This window comes from Mauremys mutica, chromosome 11 (genome assembly GCF_020497125.1).
Source record: "Mauremys mutica isolate MM-2020 ecotype Southern chromosome 11, ASM2049712v1, whole genome shotgun sequence".
Lineage (NCBI taxonomy): Eukaryota > Metazoa > Chordata > Testudines > Geoemydidae > Mauremys > Mauremys mutica.
Window position 1 is genome coordinate 7,747,769 of NC_059082.1, and position 24,303 is coordinate 7,772,071.

General features: G+C 42.1%; 1 protein-coding gene across 5 annotated transcripts in view; it reads right to left on the reverse strand.

The window, feature by feature from the left end:
- LRRK1 (leucine rich repeat kinase 1) overlaps positions 1-24,303 on the reverse strand; it is a 106,366-nt gene that overhangs the window by 59,573 nt on the left and 22,490 nt on the right. For all 5 annotated transcript variants that reach the window (XM_044980718.1, XM_044980719.1, XM_044980720.1 and 2 more), the window contains 4 exons: positions 12,677-12,840; positions 10,726-10,897; positions 8,325-8,504; positions 7,511-7,659 (listed from right to left, as the gene is read on the reverse strand). In XM_044980718.1, coding sequence (XP_044836653.1) covers positions 7,511-7,659; positions 8,325-8,504; positions 10,726-10,897; positions 12,677-12,840 — 665 coding nt within the window. The remainder of the gene's footprint in view (positions 1-7,510; positions 7,660-8,324; positions 8,505-10,725; positions 10,898-12,676; positions 12,841-24,303) is intronic.

Below are 24,303 nucleotides of genomic sequence, written 5' to 3' on the forward strand. Positions count from 1 at the left end.
AAAGGTCTGTTCATTACAAATTCCAGTGGTTACATTTTATAGGTCAGCTGTAAACATTTACTCCCAGCCGAAGCTTGTAGCAGCCCAAGAGCAAATTTATTTACAGCATTAGACAAAAATCAGTGGGCCCACTTTTGAGTTGTGGAATAAAGAGGGCATAAAACACAGACAGGTCTGGGCACCCTCCTCCATTGCCATCATTCCAGAGTACAATCAGAAGGACGCTGCCAAATAGTGCTGGTGCAACAGGGTTGCGGGAGTTAATAAAACTTCAGCTAAATCATCCCCGACATGGGAAAAACTCTTCCATACGAGGAGAGAAAACATGGGCAGAGAAGCTAGCAGAATTTCTTTCCGGTCAGATTGCCCCTTTACCAGGAAGAGGTGGGAGAAAGATTCAAACGTGTGGGATTCAAGAAGCCTATCTAAGGGTAGGTCTACACTAGAAGGTTTACCATCAGAGCTATACCAGCAAAACCTCCTAGTGTAGACACAGCTTATACCAGCAAAAAGTGCTTTAGCCAGTATAGCTTATTCTGATGTTATGCCACTATAACTGCATCTACCCAAAGGCTATTTGCCAGCATGGAAAATCCGCAAATCAATCAATCACTCAATCAAAAATCACATGCCTAACCAACATTACTATGCTGGTAACAGTTTCTAGTGTAGACCTGGCCTCAGACAATGTTAAGAGGGGACTAGATCACAATCTGTAAGTACCTCCCTGGGGAGAAGATTTCTAACAGTAAAGGGTTCTTTAATCTAGCAGACAAAGGCACAGCGAGATCCGATGGCTGGAAGCTGAAGCTAGACAAATTCAGACTAGAAATACGTCTGTTACAGTGAGGGGAACTTACAATGGGAACAACTTCCATTGGGGCTTCTACATCACTTGGAGTCTTTAAATCAAGACTGAATGTTTTTCTAAATGACGTGCTCTGGTTCAACCAGAATTTATGGGATTGACGCAAGAGTGACCTGGGGCTGGTCTAGCCTTAAAAGTTTTGCCAGCTGTGTCAATTAGAGAGGTGGGTTGTTTTTACTGACATAGTCGTGTCCTTTTGCCAGTACAGCCTGTTTAGTTTGGGGAACTGGTCCAGGCTATACCAGCAAAATGATCTTTCTGCTGGTATAAACTATGTCTACACTAGGAGGGTTTACTGATATAACCAGAAAACCTCTTATGGGTAGAAACGGCCGGGTGATATTCTATGGCCTGTTGTGCAGGAGGTGAGAGTAAATCATAATGGTTCTGCCTGGGCTTAAAATCTACAAATCTAGGGAACAAGAGGCTGTCCACTGACTGTGTAGCCTCATTTCCCTATCTGCAAAATGGGGATAACAGCACTTTGCTACTTCACAGGGGTGTTGGGAGGAGCAAAACATAAGGACAGCTCAAGCAGGGGAGGGGAAGGAGTCCAATGGGGCCCAGCTGGAGCCAGTCCAGCCCCAGAACTGTACAGGAGAACCTTCCACCCTTTGGAGGCACAAGGGCCCATATGCTAGCCCCCTCTCCTCAGTCACATGGCTTTTTGGAAAGAAAGGGCAGAGAGAAACCGCACGGGGACTGACACGGGCACAGCAACTGCAGAAAGCTGTTCAGACAGGGGCTGATGGACACTGATGGTGTTGTCAGGCTTTTTTCTACAGACCTCACGCTGAACATTCTCCCTGCTGTGCTGACTGGCTGTTTGCTCCAGCCCCTCCCTCTCTCTGTCTCGCCATTGTGCTAATCCCCTTCTAACACAACGCCACTGAGAAGACTCAGGCAACAAAAGCAACTAATCATGGCGCTGACACGACCTTTGCCACCATCACATTGCTCATGCTGCTTCTGTGTTCTGTCCCCTTCCTGTGCCCTTTATCTATCTTGTCTCTTTAGATTGTAAAGAACTAGGGGCGGCCTGTGCCTACATTTGTACAGGGCCTAGCACAATGGGGCCCATTCTCAATCGGACCCTAGGCACTACCATAAGCATAACAAATAATCATTGATAGAATGACCATGTTTCTGTGGGTACAAGTAAGACCATGTGTCTCAATTGCCTCTCATTTGTGTCGCACCCTTTTACTACTGTGCATCATTTACAAAGAAAATGCAGACTCATGATCCTGAGGTTATTTAATGCTATAGAAATCTATCACTGTAGCACTCAGGCTGACTTCCAAAGCCACTTTAGGGATTAAGACCCAAATTCCCATTCAAATTAATGGGAATTGGGCATCCAAATCTCCATGCATCTTGAAAATCTTGGCATTAAGCTTTTTGCACTGACTTCTCCTTCTGATTTTGGATCTTGGTCTCACAACGTTCTCATACATGAGCCTTGGAAGCCAGAGGCATGAGTCAAACCTTGCTGTCTGGCTTAAGCATAGTGAGTCAAATGTATCCTTGGTGTAAACACATAACAGTCAATGGTTTTACAGCAGGGATGAATTTGGCCTTGGATTTTGTGGTTATCTCATAATAAGTTTTAACAAAACTTGGCTGCAATGCCATCGAGAAAGGAGCTTTCTTTCCTAGCTAGCACTTAATGATCTCCCCTAGCTTTGCAGGCAAGCCCGTCTCCGTGAATGTCAAATTCTCAGAACCCCAGGGATTAGAATAAACGAACAGAGAGTGGCATTGCATTGGGGCCATACAACTATTCTGTAATTGGCTCCACGGAGTGCACCCCATGCTCTCTAGTCCTAATAGACTAACAGTCTCCATACACAGCCTGCCCGTGAATGACTTACTGGTTTCAATACCACCAAAGAAGGCTCCTACAGACTCCTTTTTCCCTACCATGGTAAGCATTTTTCAAGCATCTGTCCCCTTCCCAGTCTTGAAAACTAACTGGAACTAGTCAGAAGCAGCCTGCTGCTTCCAAATGGAAGACTTTGGTTACATTATGCATCCACAATCAAAGGGAGGTGTAGGATAATTGGCTGGAGTTTTGCTGTTTGTCCTATTCTGTAATTTCCTTTAAATCTTGGCAAAGAGCTGGCTACTTGATTCTGCAGAAGTATAAAAATCCTTTCTAGCTAAATTACTTTCTAAAATTCTTTCCTAGGTAAAATTCTTCTGCTGGGTGCGGTGATGCTGATTTACTAATTACTAACAAGCAAATATTATTTACCAGAAACCTAGGGTGTCTGATAAGTTCTTGTACATGAACCAAGATGTTGCATCATCCACTTTCTTTAACTGGCTTGCCTTGGACTAATAGGACAATGGAAGGGACAATGGAAGGATTGTAGGCCCAATGCCAGAGTGACTCTGGAGCATAGCCAGTGAAGATTTCTGTATCAGCAATGGAGTAACTGATAGCAGCAATCAGCCCTGTGCATGGTGAAGCAGTCAGAGAAGATTCTCTCTCTCACACACACATCAAAAGGGCTCATTAGGAAAGCGGCAACCGTTTCTTTTGCTCTTTTCCTATTTGTAATGGAAAAAAATATCCTTGACACTACGTGCAGCTGGAAAGATATATATCTGTGTACAGACTACATTCAACCAAATGCCTGGAATCTGTGCCCTGCTAAACCTCACTTTAATGCAGTGTAAACTTTAGTGATTGCAACCTGTTCCTATATAAATGGAGCGTTTCCTCTTTTTATTGTGGCAGTGGTTGGGTGGATTTTTATATTAGGAAAAAAGAGAAACAGGCTTAAGAAAATTGAGAAATAGCCCTTGATCTTTCTCCCTCTGTAGTGTGACGAAGTGAAAGCAAGTAGTGCTCTGTACAGCATTGCGGCTGTCTGAGAGATTCAGTACGTGTAAACCAGCTGTCCTAATAATAAAATATTTTGTGCATACTAGGTGAAATTCATGGCGGTGCAAAGGGCCGGCACCCCTTCTGACCCACTGAAAGCAAAGATGGAGTAATCTCTTTTCTTTTTCTTTTTTGTCCTGGCCTGAGACTAAAAATATTACCACCTGGTATGTCTCACCCAAAGGGAGAGAGTTCATATATGCCTCTAGTTCCCATGGAATGCTATGGAGTCTGGGGCCAAATTATCCATTGCCTATCTTAGTGGTTGTTGTTGTCTAGTCCTTGCTTTAATTAGAGGAAAGAAGAAGAGAATGTTTACTTTCCTCCTCCTTCAAGCTGGGCACTGTGGGCATATTCGTCCCAGCCCGGATTCAGCAAACCATCTCTAGTCAGGAAAGCACTTAAGCACATAATCAACTTTAAGCCCACATGTAAGCGCTTTCTTGAACTGTGTCATTCCAGTTATTCAAAGACCTGAACTTTGCGAAGATATCAGGACAGTTTCGTGCCTGGCAGGAGTCCTTTGATGCCAGGGGATTTACACTAGATGTGAATTTTGGCCCAGTATATCAAAGCTAATTCAAACAGAAAACCTAAAATATTCAACATACAAAAATAAACAGCAACCATGAGAAACAGGGCCAAATTTCTGCTAATCGATTCATCGTTCAAAACTCCTCTCTTCTTCACTCTTCAGCAAAGTATTAAGCCATTTATGACAGAGCCTATGTTAAATATGTCAGGATGTTCACCAGGAAAACAAATCCCTCTACTACACTTCAGACTTGTATTCTGTGATGTATTCAAGTGGGTTATCTACTGGGCTGGAAAGCATATTACTTGTCTCAGCTGCTATTCAGCCATTCCTGGGCTTAATTAATCTCCTTTTATTCATCTGTCATCAAAAGCTAAGAAATAACCTTAGATTCATCCCCACTTTCTTCCACCTACACTTCCTTGGGAGTCTCATATAAAACTATTTTGCTAGCTCCAGACTGTAGTAAAATGCCCTTAACTCTACAGAAACTCACCTGCTGTTCTTGTGGCATATGACATCCAGCCTCTTTCTCACATTACATAATGCAACCCCTAAATTTACAAGCATCAGCCTCCTGTGAAGCTAGTAGCATATAACCACAGAGTTAAAGCGACAGCTTGGCCGGGAGCCTAAACTCGAGTGTTTTGCACAGGACAATTTATTGCTGCACAGTCAACTGCATCCTGTGCAATTCTGCAGTCTGGGAAACCATCACCATCACTTTGGTGACAAGTGATTTGGTGTAATCTGTTTAAAAAAAACAGCTTTACTGGAGATTTTACTCACTTTATGTCATTCCATTTTGATTGCAGATAAGTATAATTTGGCCAATGTACAGGCTAGCGACGTTAAAAAAAAGCCAAGGATGAATGCTGCATGACTGTACAAGACTTCCAATGGACTGTCAATAACGCACTTACAGTACAATATTTGTATGCATAGAACAATATTTTGCATAATATGTGTGTACGTGCACTTTTTAAGCACGTACACTTCCACAAAGAGTTGTTGGTTTTTTTGCTCACTATCACCTGTGCATGCAACTGGCAGAATTTGCGAAATAAACTCTATTTGTGTACACAAATGGGTGTCTTGTTACCAGTCTGTGCAAGGTTGTATGCACATAAATGGAGTCCTCCCCAACATTCCACTGATAATTTGGTCCACGTAGGTTTTCCATATTTCACAGCTCTTGGGTATTTTAGTGTGGGCTACACAGGCATATAATGACTATAAATAAAAATCATAGCTGAGAGTTTCCAAGGAACTTATGGGAGTCAGTGTCTGCAATTTGTGTCCCTAAGTTCCTTTGAATATCCCATCCCCAGTGCTTTATACCTAATATTAAGTTCTAACAGGTGGGTTTGAAAATGTGAAGAAGAATGTACAGTGCGGTTCCTTTCACTGAGCAAACTAAAAACAAGCCCTGAGCTTGCAAGAATCAGTCTCCCCACCAGGCCATATAAACCCAAGGCAATGTCTACATTACGGAACCTATGCTGGCATAGTTATATCAGCATAGCTCTGTAGTGTAGACACAGCCCAAACAGACAGAAGGAATTTTTCTGTCAGTGTAGGAACACCATGTCCCCAGATGACAGTTAGCTATGCTGATAGAACCCCTCTTCCGTCAACAAAGCTGCGTCTATACTGGGGGGTTTGCTGGCATAGCTAGGGGGAAGTTGGTTTTTCATTTTGCTGACTGACGTAGCTATGCTGGTATGACTTTTAAGTGTAGACAAGGCATGAGTAAGGCATAATTTAGTGCTCCTGATTAAATTAAGAGATTCAGTAAATCAAAGGGCAACTGGGTAAAACAGAATTGACATGTGTGGACTGAAGTTCCTGTCTTGCACAGCTTTATCTCGAGTAATGAGAGGGAGCTTTGGCAATCACATGGAGAAGGGAGACGTGTATAACACTAGAGCCCCTTTATTTATTAGTATTTCATATCCATAAGCCAGAATTGAGGCGCCATTGTGCTAAGTGCTGGGCAAACATCAGCACTGATCCTGCAATGGGATTTGTACAAGCAGAGCCTTTTGCCAATGCCATCTCGCTCACCCAGTTTTCTATGACCTGATGAAGAACGTGACTATTAAAGGCTCAGGGTTAGATATTCATTATTAGCCTCAGTTATCTAAATGTCAGGGGAGAAGGGGAGTAATTTGAGATAATTTAGGTGCTGAAGTACTGAGAAAATGTTCTATTGATTGTCTACATACCTATCTATATAGCTCCAAAAACAGGTGTTGTAGGACATAACCCAATTTTGGATAAGAGGGAGCTGTGGATAACTGAAGTTGAAATAACGAAGAGGATAGTGTAGTTAAACAAGTATGATAAAACAGTGAAATATAATAATACTTTGCATTAACAGCATTTGTCATCTGAGGATCTCAAAATAATTATCAAAGGTGGGGAAACTGAGGCGGCTAAGTGATCTGCCCGAGGTCATGCTATAAGTCACTGGCTAAGTCATGAATGGCCCCTCCATCAACCTAAATTTATTAGCTTCTTATTCAGAGGAACAAAATGACTGCACCCCATATACATCCTACCAAAAAAACTGCACAAACGACTTGAGTGTGAAAAAGTATGAACCATTTTATTACTGCAGTGACACCTGGCAGCCTTGACTGACCCCTGGGCCCTACTGTGCTAGGCACTGTACATGCACATAGTAAGAGGCTGCCCTGATGTTGTTACAATCTATATAGACAAGACAGACAAAGGGTGAGAGAAAAGAAGCTCTATTGGCCATATTTGATAGATGGGGCACTGAGGCACGCAGAAATTAAGTGGCTTGCTCACGGTCACATAGGCAGTCTGTGACAGAGCAAGGAATTGAATGCAGGTTTCTTGAGTCCCAATCCACTGCCTATACTACAAAACCAACCTTTCCTTTCCCAAACACCATCATAGTTCATGCATAATATTAAAATGACCACGTGGAAATTACTATATATATTGTGGCTTGCAAAAGAATATCATTTAATGGGCCCAATTATTTATGGCTTATACTTCATCACTGACTTGTAAGCCACTTTGTAGCAGACATAATGTCACGTTGCTCTGTAAATGATAGCAAACCACCTCCTTAGATGTGATGAAAAAATACCCATTGCACAATATGCAAAGATAAGCATCAATTATTAGTATGATGCTTTCTTATATCACCTTCTCAGAAGACAGATAAATGGCTACTTACCGTTTTTGCTGGAGCGCTACCAGGTAGTAAGGTTGTTTCTATGAAATATTTCCTCAGAAGGTGCTTGCTTGAATCGGGACTGTCCATCAGGATGTAAGAACAAAAACAAGCTCCGTTCTGAAGTAAAAACACAGCTATATCTTCATTCCCTTTAAAGAAAAGGCAGACTATGTGTACTCTTGTTTTCAAAAGGACAAAGCCACAAGGAGCCACACTGTAAATGCTATGGAACTAACCCTCTTTAAAAAAAATCAGTTTGGGTGTGTAAAAAAGGAACTAAACTAAAGAAGCCTGTTTCCTCTACCTATGCTTCTTGCTACAGTCAAACCTTCAAAACACTGAACAAAGTTAAGTGTATTTGTATGGCTGCTGCTTCATTTTTAGCACCTTGTAAAGATGTATGTGTGGCAGTGTTTTCATATACATGATATTCATTCCAAATCAGATCTAGATGTCAAAGAATGTATCTGACTGATATGTTTGTTTATGAGGTTCTTCCTTCGTTTTTGTTGTTTGTTTGTTTGTTTTAAAAGAAATTCTAACTAGAAAATGGAAACAGAGAATTTATTTTAAGAATTACCGTCTGGAGGAAGTTCTGAGTCTCCCATGGTTTGAGTTTATTCCATTTTGCAGGGCTCCGCCTTAAATTTGACAAAAGGCTCAGGGCCAAATTGACAATGGTGTCAATCCATAATAACTCCAGATAAGTCAATCCACATTGACACCAGCGTGAGAGGGAGTAGAATTTGGCCCATTCTTTAGAAGACATTATCATCGAAAAAGGGACATAGGTGCGGAATGTGCAATTACGTACCTGCCTTTATAGCAGCATACAGGGGTAATCTCGTAAGAATTGGAAACTCATTCTTCCTTACTGCACAGCTCCCGGGGTCAGCATTGTAAGTGAGGATTAAGAATTTAACGATTGCCAAGTGTCCCTGCTGGCAAGAGATGGCCAGCATCCAGTTCAGGAGTCGCTGGAAATTTCTGGGACCTGTCAGAACAATAAGACAGTGACTTTATTTGCTGCTTTGGATGCGAGATAGTTGATCATTAACAACTTAAAAGGCAGGACATACAGGAAGAGGCCCAAATGGCCAGGCAGTTGACTATGCTGTTCCAGCATCCTTTAGAGGAATCCTAACCTGACTAGATGCACCCTCTTTTCTTAACTGAGGTGGATGCTAAGTGCTATCCATTCTGTTCTTCATTTCCCATCAAGCCGAGGGGCAATTCTCATGACATTCACCCAGCAGCGCTGGGGGCCCAGAATAGCAGCAGACCCGCCATGGGGATACGTGGCTGCAGAGCAGGCATTCAGGGAGACTTCACATCCACAGCAATGCTAAGCTCTGTACCAGCTCTTCACAGGCCAGTGCGGAAGAGAGTTTGGCGGCTGGTTAGCAGGCTGCAATTAGAGGGATCGAGGGTCCATAAATCCCAGCAGGACGACTGAGTCCAGAGGCTGCAGCGCTGACCCACCCTCTGTCAGTGGATGAGGGTTGGTTTCCATCCCCCAGGATAGCCCATTTCCTTATGCTTTGCGCAGGGATATGCCTGACTTTTGCCTTATATGATTAAATGGCTTCCTGACGTGGTCTCTCAGTGTACACCCCAGGCATTCCTCATAAACCTTCCCAGACTTACATTTAATATGCACAAACTAACAGTCAGTTTCCATTTAGGTTACCAAGTAACATCCTGCATAAAACGTTCACAGCAGGCGTGAGCTGGAGCTCTGCAAGGTCTATATCCTTGAATTTACACGCAACCTCTTCACAATTTCTCAGCGGAAATTACCTCGCTCTCTTCACCCTTAGCAACTCCATAACACCACCGAATCTCATATCCCGAAAGCCAGGCAACCGTTCAACAGTAAGCTACGGAGTTGAACATTTTAACTGGGCCATCCCTTCCTAACAAGAGTCATTGCAGCAAATCTGCCAGAGCGTGACTTCTGGCACGGGATATATAGGTCATTTATTATCATCATGCCCTAGTGCTGATCCAAACATGATTTTCTCATGGTAATCAGTGGGGAGTCCTACATAAAAATCTACTGAAGGTTATGGTGATTGTAACTCAGAAAAAAACCAGGAAGTGTAAAAGAAATCATTGCAATGTTCTTATTAGTTAGCTTCAGAGTATACAGGGACTTGGACAGCTTCAAACTGATCTAAATTTCCTGTCTTACTAAAACCATCGTTGATGACTGAGACTGAACAGATTTTTTAAAATCTAATTTAATTTTCACTGTTTAATGTGGCTTGCTTCCTCCCCTTTCCCCTTCTCAGCTTGAGTCATAAAAATGGTCTGGCCAGTGTGATTTTCTGTTCCAGTGACCCAGCACAATAATGCAATGTCTGCATTGCAAACCTGGTAGGCGGATGTTTAAACTCAACCCCCAAACTGTTTTTAATAGAGATGGAAAAATGTATATTGCTATTTTGCTTTCTAAATGTATTTTTAAAAATTAAAAGCTCATCTACCTGTCTTTTAACAGGTTCATCCTGCTTCCACTGAAGTCAATGGCAAAAAAACCCATTAGCCCTCCTGAATGAAGGACCAGGTGTTTAAAATGGACTGCCCTGATGCCTAGAGTATTGCAGTTGCAACCCTGCAGGGCTGCATCAGAACACTGCATCTGCTCTTACACTGGGGTTTGGAGCTTTAGCCTTTTCCATCACATCATTAAAATAAATAACATGTTCAAAATAACAAACAACCCTCCCGAAAAGAAAAGCTGAAAAAGCCAACAACAAAAGAGAAGAAAACGTGCTGCTGTCTATGAGCTTGAACCAATGCTCATTCAACAGGCACTGGCTCACGACCCATCTGAACTGTATCACTGCAGCGTGCCAGCACACTTTTTAAAGTGGGATTGTGCTTCCTAAAAATACTCTCTGTTCTCTGCAGGGGCTGGGACATAACCCAGCTGTGATGATTGATGGGAATTAATTGCCAAAAAAGGCTCCTTGTCCGATTTCCAGTCAGCAAACATGGAATATTTTTTCCCAGAAGGGAAGTTGTCTCCAGGCACAAGGGATATCAGATCCTGCCACCCACTTTCCCTTCCCAGAGGAGACAGGAAAAAACGAGTGCTGGTTTGAATCTACAACACAACTGTGCAATCCCATGAGGCCGGTGTAAAAGTGGGGGCGAGGAGGAGGAGAACAAGCTGGTCACCAACAGACAGTGAAACAAAAAAAACGTACCGAGCAAAGAATCCAATAATTCCTTCACAATGTCCTCATGTCCAAAATATGCCGCCACCACAGCCGGATTATCATCATTGGGTTCTGTTGGTAACCCCACCAACGCTTCCTTGAGTAAATACCTCACTGCATGCAGATCTCCATATGCTGATGCAATACTCAAAAGTTGGCACTAGTGGAGGAAACACAGCATAATAAGGCAACGTAATCTCTCCCTCTCACATCTTTTTCTGAGGACTATGAAGTAGATAGACTGTGATGATGGGGACCTTCTAGCTACATAGTTAAATGTTCCCCATCACTGTAGTATATGAACTCCATTCGCAAACACTAATGAATTTATCATCACAACACCCCTGGGAATTATCATCCGCATTTTACAGATGGGAAATTGAGACAGAAAGAGATTAAGAGACCAGGGTCACAGAGGAAGCATATAGTAAAATCTGGGCCTGAACACAGACCTCCCAAATTTGGTGCTGAAGACAGACCGCCATTCATCGCCGATTGTAATACTCAGGACTTGATATTACTGTATTACACACACTATGGCTTTTGGGCAAACCAATCTCTCGGCTGACAAAATCTCTTTTCTGTAAATGCCTTTCTAAATTACCTCACTGACTCCATCTGTTTTCTGTATTGGAACAGTCTACTACAGTGAGTAGATAAGATTTGACATTTTTTTGTGTAACCACAGAATGCAAGTTTTCATTCTATATTAAAACAACTCAGTATCTTCCAAAGATAATCAAGGTCTGTGATGTAGACTCTGGAAGAGGCTCAGGGCAGCCAGACACATTGTACATTTCCTTTGAATGACCTCATATGAAACCTCAACCTTGACCTGAAGGAACCCCACTTCCCAGAACATCTAGAGTGATTAGCTCCTCCCGAGCAGATTTGCACAATCATTCCAAACTGCACCATAACTAGTGCCTGCTCTATTGCTAGCGTTACGCAATGCCCCTGGAGTGGTCACTGCTCGGAACTGAAGCTGGGACCTCTGGGTCTAAACACATGAGCCTCTCCTATCAAAGCTAAAAGAACCAGCAGCCATAAGTAGGGTAGGCAAAGTAAAAGTCACACCACATTTGGCATGAAAGAAGCCAATATCTTTGTCCAAGTGGCTGCAACGGCCCCTTTATCATCTCCAATGACATCCAAACAGAAATGGAACAAAAACAAAACTCAAAGTACAAGTCTCTCTTGGGCTAATACAGATTACTAAACCATTTACCCCATAATCTACAATGTATTTTGCCATGAGTGGCCTCTTTTTCTGGAATCATAACTCAACATGGAACCCCCGCCCCCTTCCTCCTCAAACCATTTTTACAAAGTCATTTTTCTGAGTAAAACCATTCACTTTAAACAGTCAGTGAAGAACGAATGGTTAATTGACAGTTTCTGAAATGAGGGTGCAAGAATTATTTTTCCTTTCCCTGCAACCAAGCAGATCATCTTGAAATAGCGTCTAGAAGTGAAGAGCTAAATCTTGCAGTGCTTACTCAGTCCTCACCCAGGCAAAACTGCAGTAAGGTCCAGTGGCCAGGGCAGAGGACTGGGAGTTGGGAAACTTGGGGTGAAATCCTGACCCCATTAAAGTCAACAGGAGTTTTGTCACTGACTTTACTGGAACCAGGATTTCACCTGCTCTACACTGACCTGCTATATGAGCTTGGATAGGCCACTTCACCTACCTATGCCTGCTTTCTCTCCAAACCATTGGCTCTCCTGTCTATTTAGAAAGTTGAAGGCAGATCTGCCTCTTACTTTGTGCTTGTGCGGTGCCCAGCGCAATAAGACTCCAATCTTTTGCGGGTTTCTGGGTAATATTGTAAGATAAAAGTGAACGGGCCTTTTGCATGAGAAACAACTGCAGATCCAAGCCCAGAGTTGGTAGGTTTCTTTTCCAATGAGACCTGATGACAGATAACACATACTCTACCTTTTCCACTTGTAATATGTGCTCCTCACATGAGAGTTTAATCAGCTCTTGGGCCTTATTGGTGTCTCCACTTTTGTAAGCATCCTGAATGCTTCCTATCACAGGGGAGTGACCTACGGAGACGTCGCCAACTGTGGACTGTTTGCCACCCATGTCCACAGTACCTGGGTTAAAAGAAGGAAAGAAAGGAAAGAAAGAAGCATTTGCTTATTACTCGTGCACTGGATTATTTTGTGCATGCAGTAAAAAAAAAAAAAAACAACAACAACAAAAGAACATCCTAAAAACCAGTGATGAGACAACTTTCCAATGGGGACATGAAACTGAAAAGGGCAATGACTTCTTTAATCTCTGCGAGAGGGGCTTTCCAATGGGAGGTGCATAAAAGCAGACACACTTGGATTCTGTTAGCAGAACAACACGGGCTGAACAAGTACTTAGGCAAGGTTGCCACCTGGAGTAGTTCTGAGGAACTGAGTGGTCCCTACAGGTAGCAAGACAGCTCTGAATTATTATTTAGACCTACTTCTTATATCATATTAAAGTCTTCTTTCACCGTCAGTATAGTTACACTAAATAACAAGCCACTGTCATTCTGTTGCACCTCCCATCAGAGGGACTCTCGCGCTCTTTATAAACATTAATTAATTAAGCCTCGCAACACCCATATGAGGAGAGGAAAAGTCATCATCCTCCATTTTCTGGATGGGAAAAATGAGGCACAGAGAGATTAAGCAAGACGCCAACGGTCACACAGGTCCACCTTGGATGAGCCAGGAATAGAAACCAGAGCCTTAAATCCTGTGTTTTAACCACAAAACCATCCTAGAAAGATCAGATCCATTTTGTCTAAGGCTGTGTGATGGGGTGTATATGCACCACGCCCCCAGTTGGGGAGCAAAGGGATTAACTCTTCCCTTTAAAGGTGCATGAGCTGTCAGGACCGGTAGAGAGAGGCCTTCATTAAGAGGCAGCCATAAAGCAGGTGTTGATGGGGAGTGCAGTATGGGGCAATGAGTTTGCAAGGCTGCTTTTTCAGCTCATAAAAAAACAAATCACAAATAAGTTTATATCTAAAACAAATAAAGATATAAATATATTTATATCTAAAACAACCATGACTAAAAAGTGCCTAAGAGGCAGCAGGAAGGGCACTGGCCAGTGATGTCAGCAGGTCTGGATTCTGTTCCTGGCTCAGTCACTCACCTGGTGTGTGACCTTGGGGAAGTCATTTCACTTCTCTGTGCCTCAGTTTCCTTCCTCATCCTTTGTCTACTTTGTCTATTCAGGGTGCATACCCTTCGGGCCAGGGACTGTCTTGGAGCATGTGTTTGAGCACTGCCTAGCACAATGGGGCCCTGACTTTGGTTGAGGCCTGTAAATGTTACAACAACACCAATAACAACCACCAACAGCAGCAGCTGACTCCATTAAAAAATGAAATTATGAAAAGCCTGAAAGAATGAGACATAATTATATGGAAAGAAAATCAGGGGTGCTTCTCACCAGTGAAGAGAGATCTGTTAGTGCTTAAATAAGTTTTTCCTACTAAATCATCATTAGAATTCCTTTTAAATCTGTCTCAAAGAACCCTTCAAAGCCACCAGCAGATCAGTTGTGCGTAGAGTAACCAGATGTCCCACTTTTATAGGGACAGTCCCAATATTTGGTGCTTTGTCTTATGTAAGCAATTACTCCCGCCACATCCCGATTTTTCACACTTGCTATCTGGTCACACTAGTTGCGCGCCTGGGTTTATTGCACGAGTTAACAAGGAGATCTTTGTGAATTTTAGTGTAATGCAGGCTGGAATAAGGAATAAGTCTGGATCAATCTATAGTTGTCAGTACATACCCTTGGATAATGCAGTTTGAATTACCAATACATTCTGACTAACGTTGCTCATTAATTATTTAAATCAAGCTCAAGTCACCGAGACATCTGAGAGGGCTCCAGAGATTCATGCCATTAAGATATGCAGGCAACAGTAATCCTTCTCAGGAGCTGCAAAATGTGTGAAGGGCAAACAGCAAGAATTCAAACCAAATGAACGTGACAGTAAATGAAAGTGGAATGAGGAGAAGCTCTGAATTCATGCAATAGGGACAATGCCTTGACTGCATTCAATTTTCACCCCCAATTTGTAGGCGTTTTGCTGAATATATAGAAGAACATTTAACATTTACTAATCTCCTGCCCCAATTGTTTAAAAATAACTGCACAGCCACAGCTGACCTATCAGAATACCTATATTTTTCTGTGCTTTTATAAAATAAGTTACTTTTAAAATTGTCTATTCGAATGCATTCATTTCTTTGCTTGTTTTTAATGGATGTGGAAGCTGATCAATGCAGATAATTCATTATAAGATAGTGGTTCTCAAAGCCGGTCCGCCGCTTGTTCAGGGAAAGCCCCTGGTGGGCCAGGCCGGTTTGTTTACTGGCCGCATCTGCAGGTTCAGCCGATCGCACATCCCTTAGCCCGTGCCACTTCCTGCAGCTCCCATTGGCCTGGAGCAGCAAACCGCGGCCAGTGGGAGCCGCGATCGGCCAAACCTGCGGACGCGGCAGGTAAACAAACTGGACCGGCCTGCCAGCGGCTTTCCCTGAACAAGTGGCGGACCGGCTTTGAGAACCACTGTTATAAGACACTAGTTCAAACGGTGATAAGATGGTACTTCACTAGCTAGGGAAGTTTAAAGGAAAATGGGTCTCTACCCCAGTGAGCTCAGCACCTGCTAAGGTATAACCAAGAAATAACCCATTAATGTTCCATTTGAACACTCATTACGTGTGGGAAAGATAGGGTTCATAACTGCTTCACTGGGAGACATGGATCAGCATTCATGTCACACACCCCCATCGGTACCTGGCCTGGGCCAGGGAAGCTAAAGATCCAACCAGCGGACCAAATTCAGTGATGATTTCTGGTCAGGTGCCAGCTGAGGCATATTGCGCATATGCTAAGAAGAATGCGTCACTGAACCTAGCTAACTTCTAGTCTTTTAAATGAAATGAATGTTAAAACATCATAACAAGGGCAAAAAATTGATATTGCATATTACTTAACTCAGTTTTGTAACTGTCATCAAAATGTCTTTCTAAGATCACATTCTGCTTAAGGGAAACTGATCTCACTCCTCAAAAGCCTGAGACCCAGTGCTATCGTTAGATCATTAGCAACAGAAAGAGCTTGCAACTCAACCAACTTGCAACCACAAAGAGAGCAAAATTGAGGAGTCACAGGACGAGAAAAATTCTGCCCTCAAAGTCAATTACCTCCATGTGACCAGACTGAAGTTAATGAGGTTCCACAGATTTATGTGAGAGTGGAACCCAGTTCATTCATTCTTGGGGTCTCAAAAGAAAAAATGTCATCTGTTGCATAGCAATGGGTCTGACTGAGTCACACTAATTACCTGATTCACTAATGGCAGCTTGAGAAATCATGTGTCTACTTTTGTCATAAATTTTGCACTACTTTTCTTAAAGCAATTGTAAGAATATTAATAACTTTATTTAAGAGATAGGAAATAAAGGGTAAGAAGTGTGTTTATTTGCTTAATTTATATTAAGTATTAAAAGAAAAGAATAATTACCTTTTATTGATCAAAGACGATTTTATTTCTAGAAGTTTTATGACCGAACCACCTTTAATACCTGCATTTATGTTGCTGGGGAAATTCTTTGCTAAAATATGTTAATTTTGCCATATCATATCATCCATTTTTAAGCAGAACTCCCCATTGAAATCAAGGGTAAATTAAGTTTTGCCTAAGGCTTTAATCCTGCAAACTGTTACACATGTGAATAACTTCAACACCTGTGAGGGGTCTCACTGAATGGGCCAACTCACATGTAAAATTACTGAAAGAATGTACTGTGTGGCCAGCTGCTGAAGACAAATTACTCTGAACATGCCCATAAGGGTTCAATCATGCAAGGTGCTGAGTATTCCAGCCCAGATCCAGCCCAGGGTTTAGCTCTAAGCATGTACTTCAGTAGTAGGGACTTAACATGAAGCATGTGCTTAAGTCCTTTGCTGAATACGGGGCTACATGAGTATAAGATAATGTATAGGGACTAGTGAATGACATTACTATAAATAGACCCAAGAAATTCTGATAATATTGTAAGAGGCCATCAGAATCAAACAAAATAAGGCCCATGGGCTTTCTCTTGCCTAGTCATACCCACATCTCTGGTATCTGCCCTATTTGAGACCTCTGAAGCCCCAGACTTTATCTGTTCCAATGAGGACAGTAAGCGAACCAAGCATTGTTTTAAAAGGGAAAAGTTGTAGGCATTCACGGACTTTTAACAGTGCTTCGTTCTTTCACAGCTGAACCCACTTTAGACTCCATATTAAAGGAACTAACTTAGGAGATGTTTCACACTTTTGATTTCAATATTATTTAAGGCATCACCACCAACTCAAATTTAGATTATTCAATATCAGGCTTTTACTAAAGTTAAGAGCAGCAGAAATATCTCTGATTTTCTTTTTAAAAAGTATGCAAGGAAACTGTTGTTTACAAACAAACATACCCCTGCTCTGTTTGCAGTCTAAATGTTATGGCACTAACAACCTGGAAGTGAAATTGACAGCATTCTCCAAGTTAAGAGAAATGCAATAAAAACTAAACAAATGTCATTGATAATGAAAAATATATGGGGATTTTATAATTATGTGCAGTTTTATTAACTCTAAGGCCTTGTTAGTAACCTGGATAAGGAAACTGTTTAAAATATGCCATTTCTAAATTGACAGTGTTCTTTCAATTAAAAAAGTGACTGTTTCCAGATAAACTCCACTGCAAACTATCAATATGTCAGTGAATGATAGCACAAACAAGGGGCAGATGGTGCAGTTTCCTATGGGTCTCTTTACATTCCAAATTACAGACTCACCAGAATATATGAGCAATACCTGTCTTTGAGAAGTCACAATATAAAGTTTTAAAAAGCCACAACTCCCTATAACAGATTAGGCAAAAGATCTTTGGACTCAATAGACATAAATACTTTCATATCAGGATATTTCATTTACCGTAAAACAGACAGGACACAAATGAGATGTTTGATAGAAGATAAAATGGGAGCGGGGAGTTATTCTGTTTCAATAAAGGATTTAAAACAAAACCCCAATTACCCTCGCTTTAAAACTGCTACTAACCTTGTCATACTTTAGGAAGGCGATTCCAAGGATTGGAGCAAATCAAAGATCGTTATTTTAAGACCATCTCCCATAAGGTATCAACCTATTCAGTGATGGTCCATTAAGCTATTAATTCCTTGAACTGTTAACCATCTAAACTCTGCTTCAGCAGAAATAGCTTCCAGACAGTCCTTACTGCGGCCACTAGATGTAACGTCTCTTGGATGGAGAGATGTCTCTTTGTCTGAAGTGACTACCGCATTTTAGCCTTGATGGTAATTTTCATCTCCATGTCCTATTACAGTGAAATTCAACCCTCTGGTTCTTAAGAGAGGATTCAGGGGGTGGGGATTGGGGGGGGGGGAGATAGCAGCTCCAGGGTGACCTCAGACATTAATTCCTCAGCAGCACCAGATGGCTAGTGCTGAGGTTTATCAAATTAATCTTTTGCCATTTTGACTCTTGAACATTGGCACAGAGCAAATTAAAAAAGGAAAAGTGGTGGGTACTGGCCTTGTTTAAAATGTGCAAAATAGTTCAGACTAAAAATAAAAAAATCACCAAACCCAGCACAGATGCTGAAATTTTACAATAATAATCCAAAGACATTTTAACAAGTATTTGTGAAACTTTGAAACAAAATCCTAGCATGCTGCCTGCACCTTCCGTAACAGACCCATGCTCCAATTTATTTCCTGTTTCTATTAAAAGTTTTAAATTAATAATACTAACAATTATTTTGCACTTCTAGGACCCTAAATAAAGCCCACTGCAGTCATTGGAAAGACTCCCATTGCCTTGGGTGGGCTTTGGATCAGTCTCCTTCCGAGAGTACTTCACAGTCATTATGGGCCAGATTCTGCCACCATGACGCATTCGTTCGCAGTAGTACTTGACTCCTTGATTCACCCCAAAAGTGCCAGTAGCCAGATGAGGTAACTGAAGCTCTACTTTCTAGAGAGTCTGAGAACAAGTTTCACAAATCCCCTGCCTGCGTCTTTGTGGCTCCCAATTTATTGAACAAAAAACCCCAGCAACCCTGAAATCGGTGTTAAATATGCTGGGTTTGCAGAAGGAAAGGGAGACACTGAGTGAAATGCCTCTGTCTCGCTGAACAAAATCAAACTATTTAGAGAATTTAGATAGTGCCTCAACCATGCACAGGTGACTGGATTGTTACTCTCCACATTAAACAATAGGGAGAGGGGGAAGAAGATCTCATTCCACGACGACAAACTACTTTGGGGCATATTCTTTATTTTCTTTAGTAAATTTGTACGGTCCTTCCCCCACTCACCATAGCAGGCTCCAGTTGTGGCAGGACCACCCACCCCACCCTATGTGCTAGGGAGCTCACTCCACCTCCAGAAAGGAGTGAGGACAGTGGAGTGACAAGGCTGCAGCTCCACCAGCCATTGACCACGCACATGGGGATTAGGAGGAATAGCCACAGAGTGGCTCTACTACCTCGCTGTGGTCTTTGAAGGGGATTGTTCCTTCTCCCAGTCCCCAATTCCCTGTGTCCACACAGCCCTGTTACTCTGTTGTGCAAGGTGCTGTACATTCCCAGTGGAAGACATGGTTCCTGCTCTGAGGAGTTTACAGTCTAATTTATATGGTTCTTATGATTTAGATGAAATACACAAAGTCCCATCTGTCTGATTTATAATCCTGGTGGCTACATTTTGAATCAACCAGAACCATTACGAAGTCCCTGCTGGGAGACCCATCAGAGACGTTACAATAAATCCATCCATAAGGTAACAAAATGGCCTGGATCTGTTGAAGAGCCAAAGTGACAGAACTGGCCAAAGCCCTCCTGATGGTAAAGTGATCTCTCTCTGTGACTAGTGTGACAAAATGACTGGAGACACAGGCTATAATCACACCAAAGCTTCTCATTCTCCATGCAACCAACATCATATCACTTCTTCAAGCAAAGAGGAAATCTCTTTTGTGGTGACTCTGAGGGCTTAGCAGCTCAGTTTAATCAAACATCCATTGTTAAAACTAATTACAGCAATTGTTCTACACTGAGAGGCCCCGGGTAGGCCAGTGGAAAAGAGGATGTAAAACTGGGCATCATCCACAGTACATAGAATATAAATGTTAATCAATGCCCAATTCCCCTAAACATGGAGCTGGTAACTATGTAATTAGAGGACCAAAGATGAAATCTGGAGGAATAGTGCCAGACTCCAGAGAAAAATCAGACATCGAAGGGGCCTCTTGCTGCTGTTGTTTAAGTGCCAGTACCTTGCATGTCAGAGTTTGGCCCGAATAAAGTGTTTGTCACTGAATTAAAAAGACTTTATAAGACAAACTTTGACAAGCAGTAACTACAGTGATGCATAGTGCACCATGATAATGAAAGCCATTGGAAATCATCAAAAGCAAAATTCTCTTAATCTGGAAATGAAATCATTTGTTGAAATTGTATATGAAAATCAGAAAGTGAAAAAAATGGACTCTAGGAAGGAAAATGATTTGGGGTTTTAGTCCCTTGAAAAGCTACACCTAGAGGTGAATTACAAAAATCTAGCAAGGCTAGAAAGCTGCAGCTTCAGTTCTACATCTATAGGATATTTTCTGTAATGAATCATCTGCATTTGGGTGTATATCTGTGTATACCTTGGATTATGGGAATGAATTACTTTATTCTGGGAATCAGTGAAAATGGGTCAGTTATTCCTTTTGTGCTGGAGAATAACATAAATTCAAGGGGTCACTTAATCCCACGAAAGGGCAACAAGTTTAGAGTCATCCTTCCTGATAAGAATTGTGTTGAAGTTGCTGATACACGCATTTTAAAAGAGCAGGATATGCCCCAGGAATGTCTATTGGGGTCTCAAGGCTGTAAACTCTGGAAAAACCCACACCTGGTTAATCAATAATCAGAAGAAACCTCTTGCTTGACCATTGAAAGTGCTTACTTAACAATTTTTCTTTAAGGAACATGTAATTCTATTACTAATGTATAAATAAGGGGGGGAAGTTTGAGGTAGTGGGACTCGTTTGGGGGACTTTTGGACTCTTTTTGGACTCTCCCTCTGGATACATCTTGCGGTCCCCTCTGGCAGACGGAAGATTTGGCCACCGGAAGCCTGCCGCCGTGTCACTTGAGAGCCACACTCAGCTTTGGTAATTATCAAGGGTTGGGGGTGTTTTACTAACTTGTTGCGGACGTGTGTAAGTGCTTGAGACTAAGTAAAGTTTAGCTTTAAGTGAAAGCACTCTTGTGTTGTCCTGTTTGTGCAGCCATCTATCGGTTGGATGGCCGTGTCTCCCCTGATTTATTTCCTGACACCACTTCGCACAGAGTAAAAGTTACCAAGAGCTTTGGGTTGAAAGAACCCCGGGTAACAGAGGGACCAATACTATCATCTGGTTTGACAAATCCTATGTAAAATCTCTGCTCACAATACACTGAGACATTCAAATGCACATTTCTCCATATCTCATCCCCAGCTCCCTCAACTCTAGTTATAAACATTGTCCTTTACTGAGAGATTTAACATGTAACATAGATCCCCCACCCTAGACAAGCTAGCCATGCTTCGCAAGTAAATGACAGGGAGATGAAAGCAAACATAGATCTGCTTCTCTCTCTTTCTGAATGGGACTCAGGATGACTGAGTTAGGAACACTGGCAGGCATGAGCTAGCTAACCCTGCTGTCCTCAGCTCATAAATATAGAATGCTTATCTGTCAGAAAGTCCCTTGGTTCCTGTTTGCCCTTCCTGCTCCGAGTGCTGAAGAGGAAGAGGTGAAGCTGAAACCAAGTGAAAAGTTTAGTCTGATGCATTTGTGCTGGTGGGATCCTGGCTGGTTTGCAGAGAAGCAAGCAGAGATTGTGGGAGGGCACAAGAACAAGTCAGACAAACTTGCTTAATTCACTGGGAAAAAATGAATTAATTGGGCTAATCAGTCACAGAGGTGACTTCATTTGTTTAACAGAATGCAAGATCAGGCCCATTAACTTTCCTGCTATTTAACAAACGTATTCCCCCATTACTTAAGAACTTTCAAAATTCTCGTGGTCACAATCCATTTTTCAGTAGGCAGGTGTCAGACTCATGAAACCAGCTGGCTGGGTGTCAGCACTCTATTTAGGCCAAGATCAGAATGGGCATGCAGAAAGCGCTCACCTCCTGCCCACAGATATAGCCCCTCCAGATCAAAGGCGAGGTGCCCTTGTGAGCAGTGTGAAGAAGCTTACACTGTCCTTACCCATAGTATACTCCCCAGGCATAAACAAAAGACTTTAATAGAACATCAGTATTCTTTTGAGAGAAGTGAAAAAGTTGACATTAAATTCCATTCAATAGGGAAAACAATAAAATAAAATAAAATAAATACCAGGGAACAGAACCCTAACATGGCCGGAGATGTGGTTATTGTATAGAAAAATTAAAATGACTCAGCTTTTAAATGAAAGTTCTATTTCTGCAGCACGGTTTCGGTGATTTCATCCCAGTCCTATAGTTTGCATCATTCACAAACATGCTTATCGATATAAGCCACCTCGGCTACTCTTTTTCTTTACCATATATATATATTTTTAATTGGAACATGTTCTCTCTTTTGTTCTCTCAGTTAGTGTTCTCTCTTTGATTCCCTTCACGCAGCTTTTCCAAATATTGACTATGCCAAACAAAGAGAGAATTTTAAAGCACCACTCCTGGGCCTCCAATGGGAAGTGACAAAAAGGAGATTTAAGGACCATCCCTGTTCAACTGAACAAAGTACAAGCCATGAAATCCAGACCAAGAGAAGGAATTAATTAGTATAACTAGAGCTGGTCAAAATTTTCAACTGTTTTTTTAAAAATGAAATATGGCCACCATTTTTCACAATTAAAATTTTCATGGCCAATTTTACTTTCTTTTGAAATTTTCCAGTTTTCCCACAGCAACCTTCTCTTCCCCACCCCCCATAAATGTTCCGGTGTTCAGTTTTTCATTGGGAAAAAAACCTAAAAAACAAAAAAAGGTTTTCATTCCTTTAAATATTTTTTTCAAAAACATGTTTACTATTTCCCAGCCAGCACTAATGATTACTTGTATAAGCTGCTACAGCAATCCCAATAGTGAATTGGGAACAAAGCCACCCTGTGCTAGCCAATATTCAAACACATACGATGACTCGGTCCTCGCCCCAAACAGCTCACAATTTGAGGCCTGGAAAGCTTATTCAGGGAAGCACTTAAGCACATGCTTAACTTTAAGCACACACTGAAACACTTTCCTGAAAGCACTTAAGCACATATTTAATTGCTTTCCTGAATTAGGGCTTCCGTATGCGATAGATAGTTCAACTATCCCACCAATCCCCGCTGGCCCTTTACATAGCTCTTAGCCATTGACGATAGGGATCACAACAAAAGCAAGCCTGGAGATGGAATTTGAAGAGGAGTTAGCAGCTTTACAAGCTAGTTTGGAGAGGATGCTCCTTCCATGTGTCAAGGGTAGAGCAGAAGAAAAGGCTAAGGGCTTGTGGGAGGATCAGATGGGAGGGCGGGTTGTGGTGGGCACTAGGGGAGCACGGGGCAGGAGTGGCAGAAGATCCCTAGAAGTAGGGTGGCCACCGGAACCCGAACTTTGGCCCCGCCCCTCCACTGCCCCTTCCCCCTGAGGCCCTGCTCTCATGACACCCTTTCCCCTGGAGCTCCCGCCCTCGCACCGCCCCTTCCAGGGCCGGCCCACAACATTTTGGCACCTGAGGTCAAATGAGGCCCACATGCCTCCTCATTTGGGCCAAAACTCTGAAAGGTCTCAATTCTGCCTTCTTCCTCTTCTACTCCTCTCATGGTACTGCTCTGCTACCTACCCCAACAAAGGAGAACTAACAACTTAAAATGCCTTGTTCAAAAATTTTAAGTAACATTTAACTTTCAAACGCCTGAACAGCAAATGTAACTTTTCTTGTCTGCACAGTAAACACTGGCATTTTTATCTGTTTGAATAATCAAAGTGGTGCTTTCCGTGCCTTCTTGGTTGCAAAGATTTGAACTGCTTCCTGAAAGTTCACAGTCTGGGCCAGCTCATGCTCTGTTGAGATGGTTGCAAGGCCGACCAGCCTCTCCTGTGTCATTGTGGAGTGTAGATGTGTTTTTATTAACTTCAGCTTGGAGAAGCTGTGTTCTCTACTGGCAACTGTTACAGGAAGTGTTAGAAGTATGTGCAGAGCAACAAAAGCATTTGGAAAGAGGGTGGTCATCTTATTTGTGCACATATATTCCAGAACAGCCTTTGGAGTTGATCCTGCTGAAATGTATCTTGAAAGGGCTTTCAGTTCATCATCTAAATCACTTGCCTCAATATTGTGCATGTTCTCATGTGTCAACACTGTCTCTAGTGCCCTGTGTTGCTGGTGTAGGTTGTCTTCAGGTATAGTGAAGAGTTTTGGAATATAATACAACATCCCAAATATACTGCTGTGTTCCTTGAGCTGCATGAAACATTCTTCAA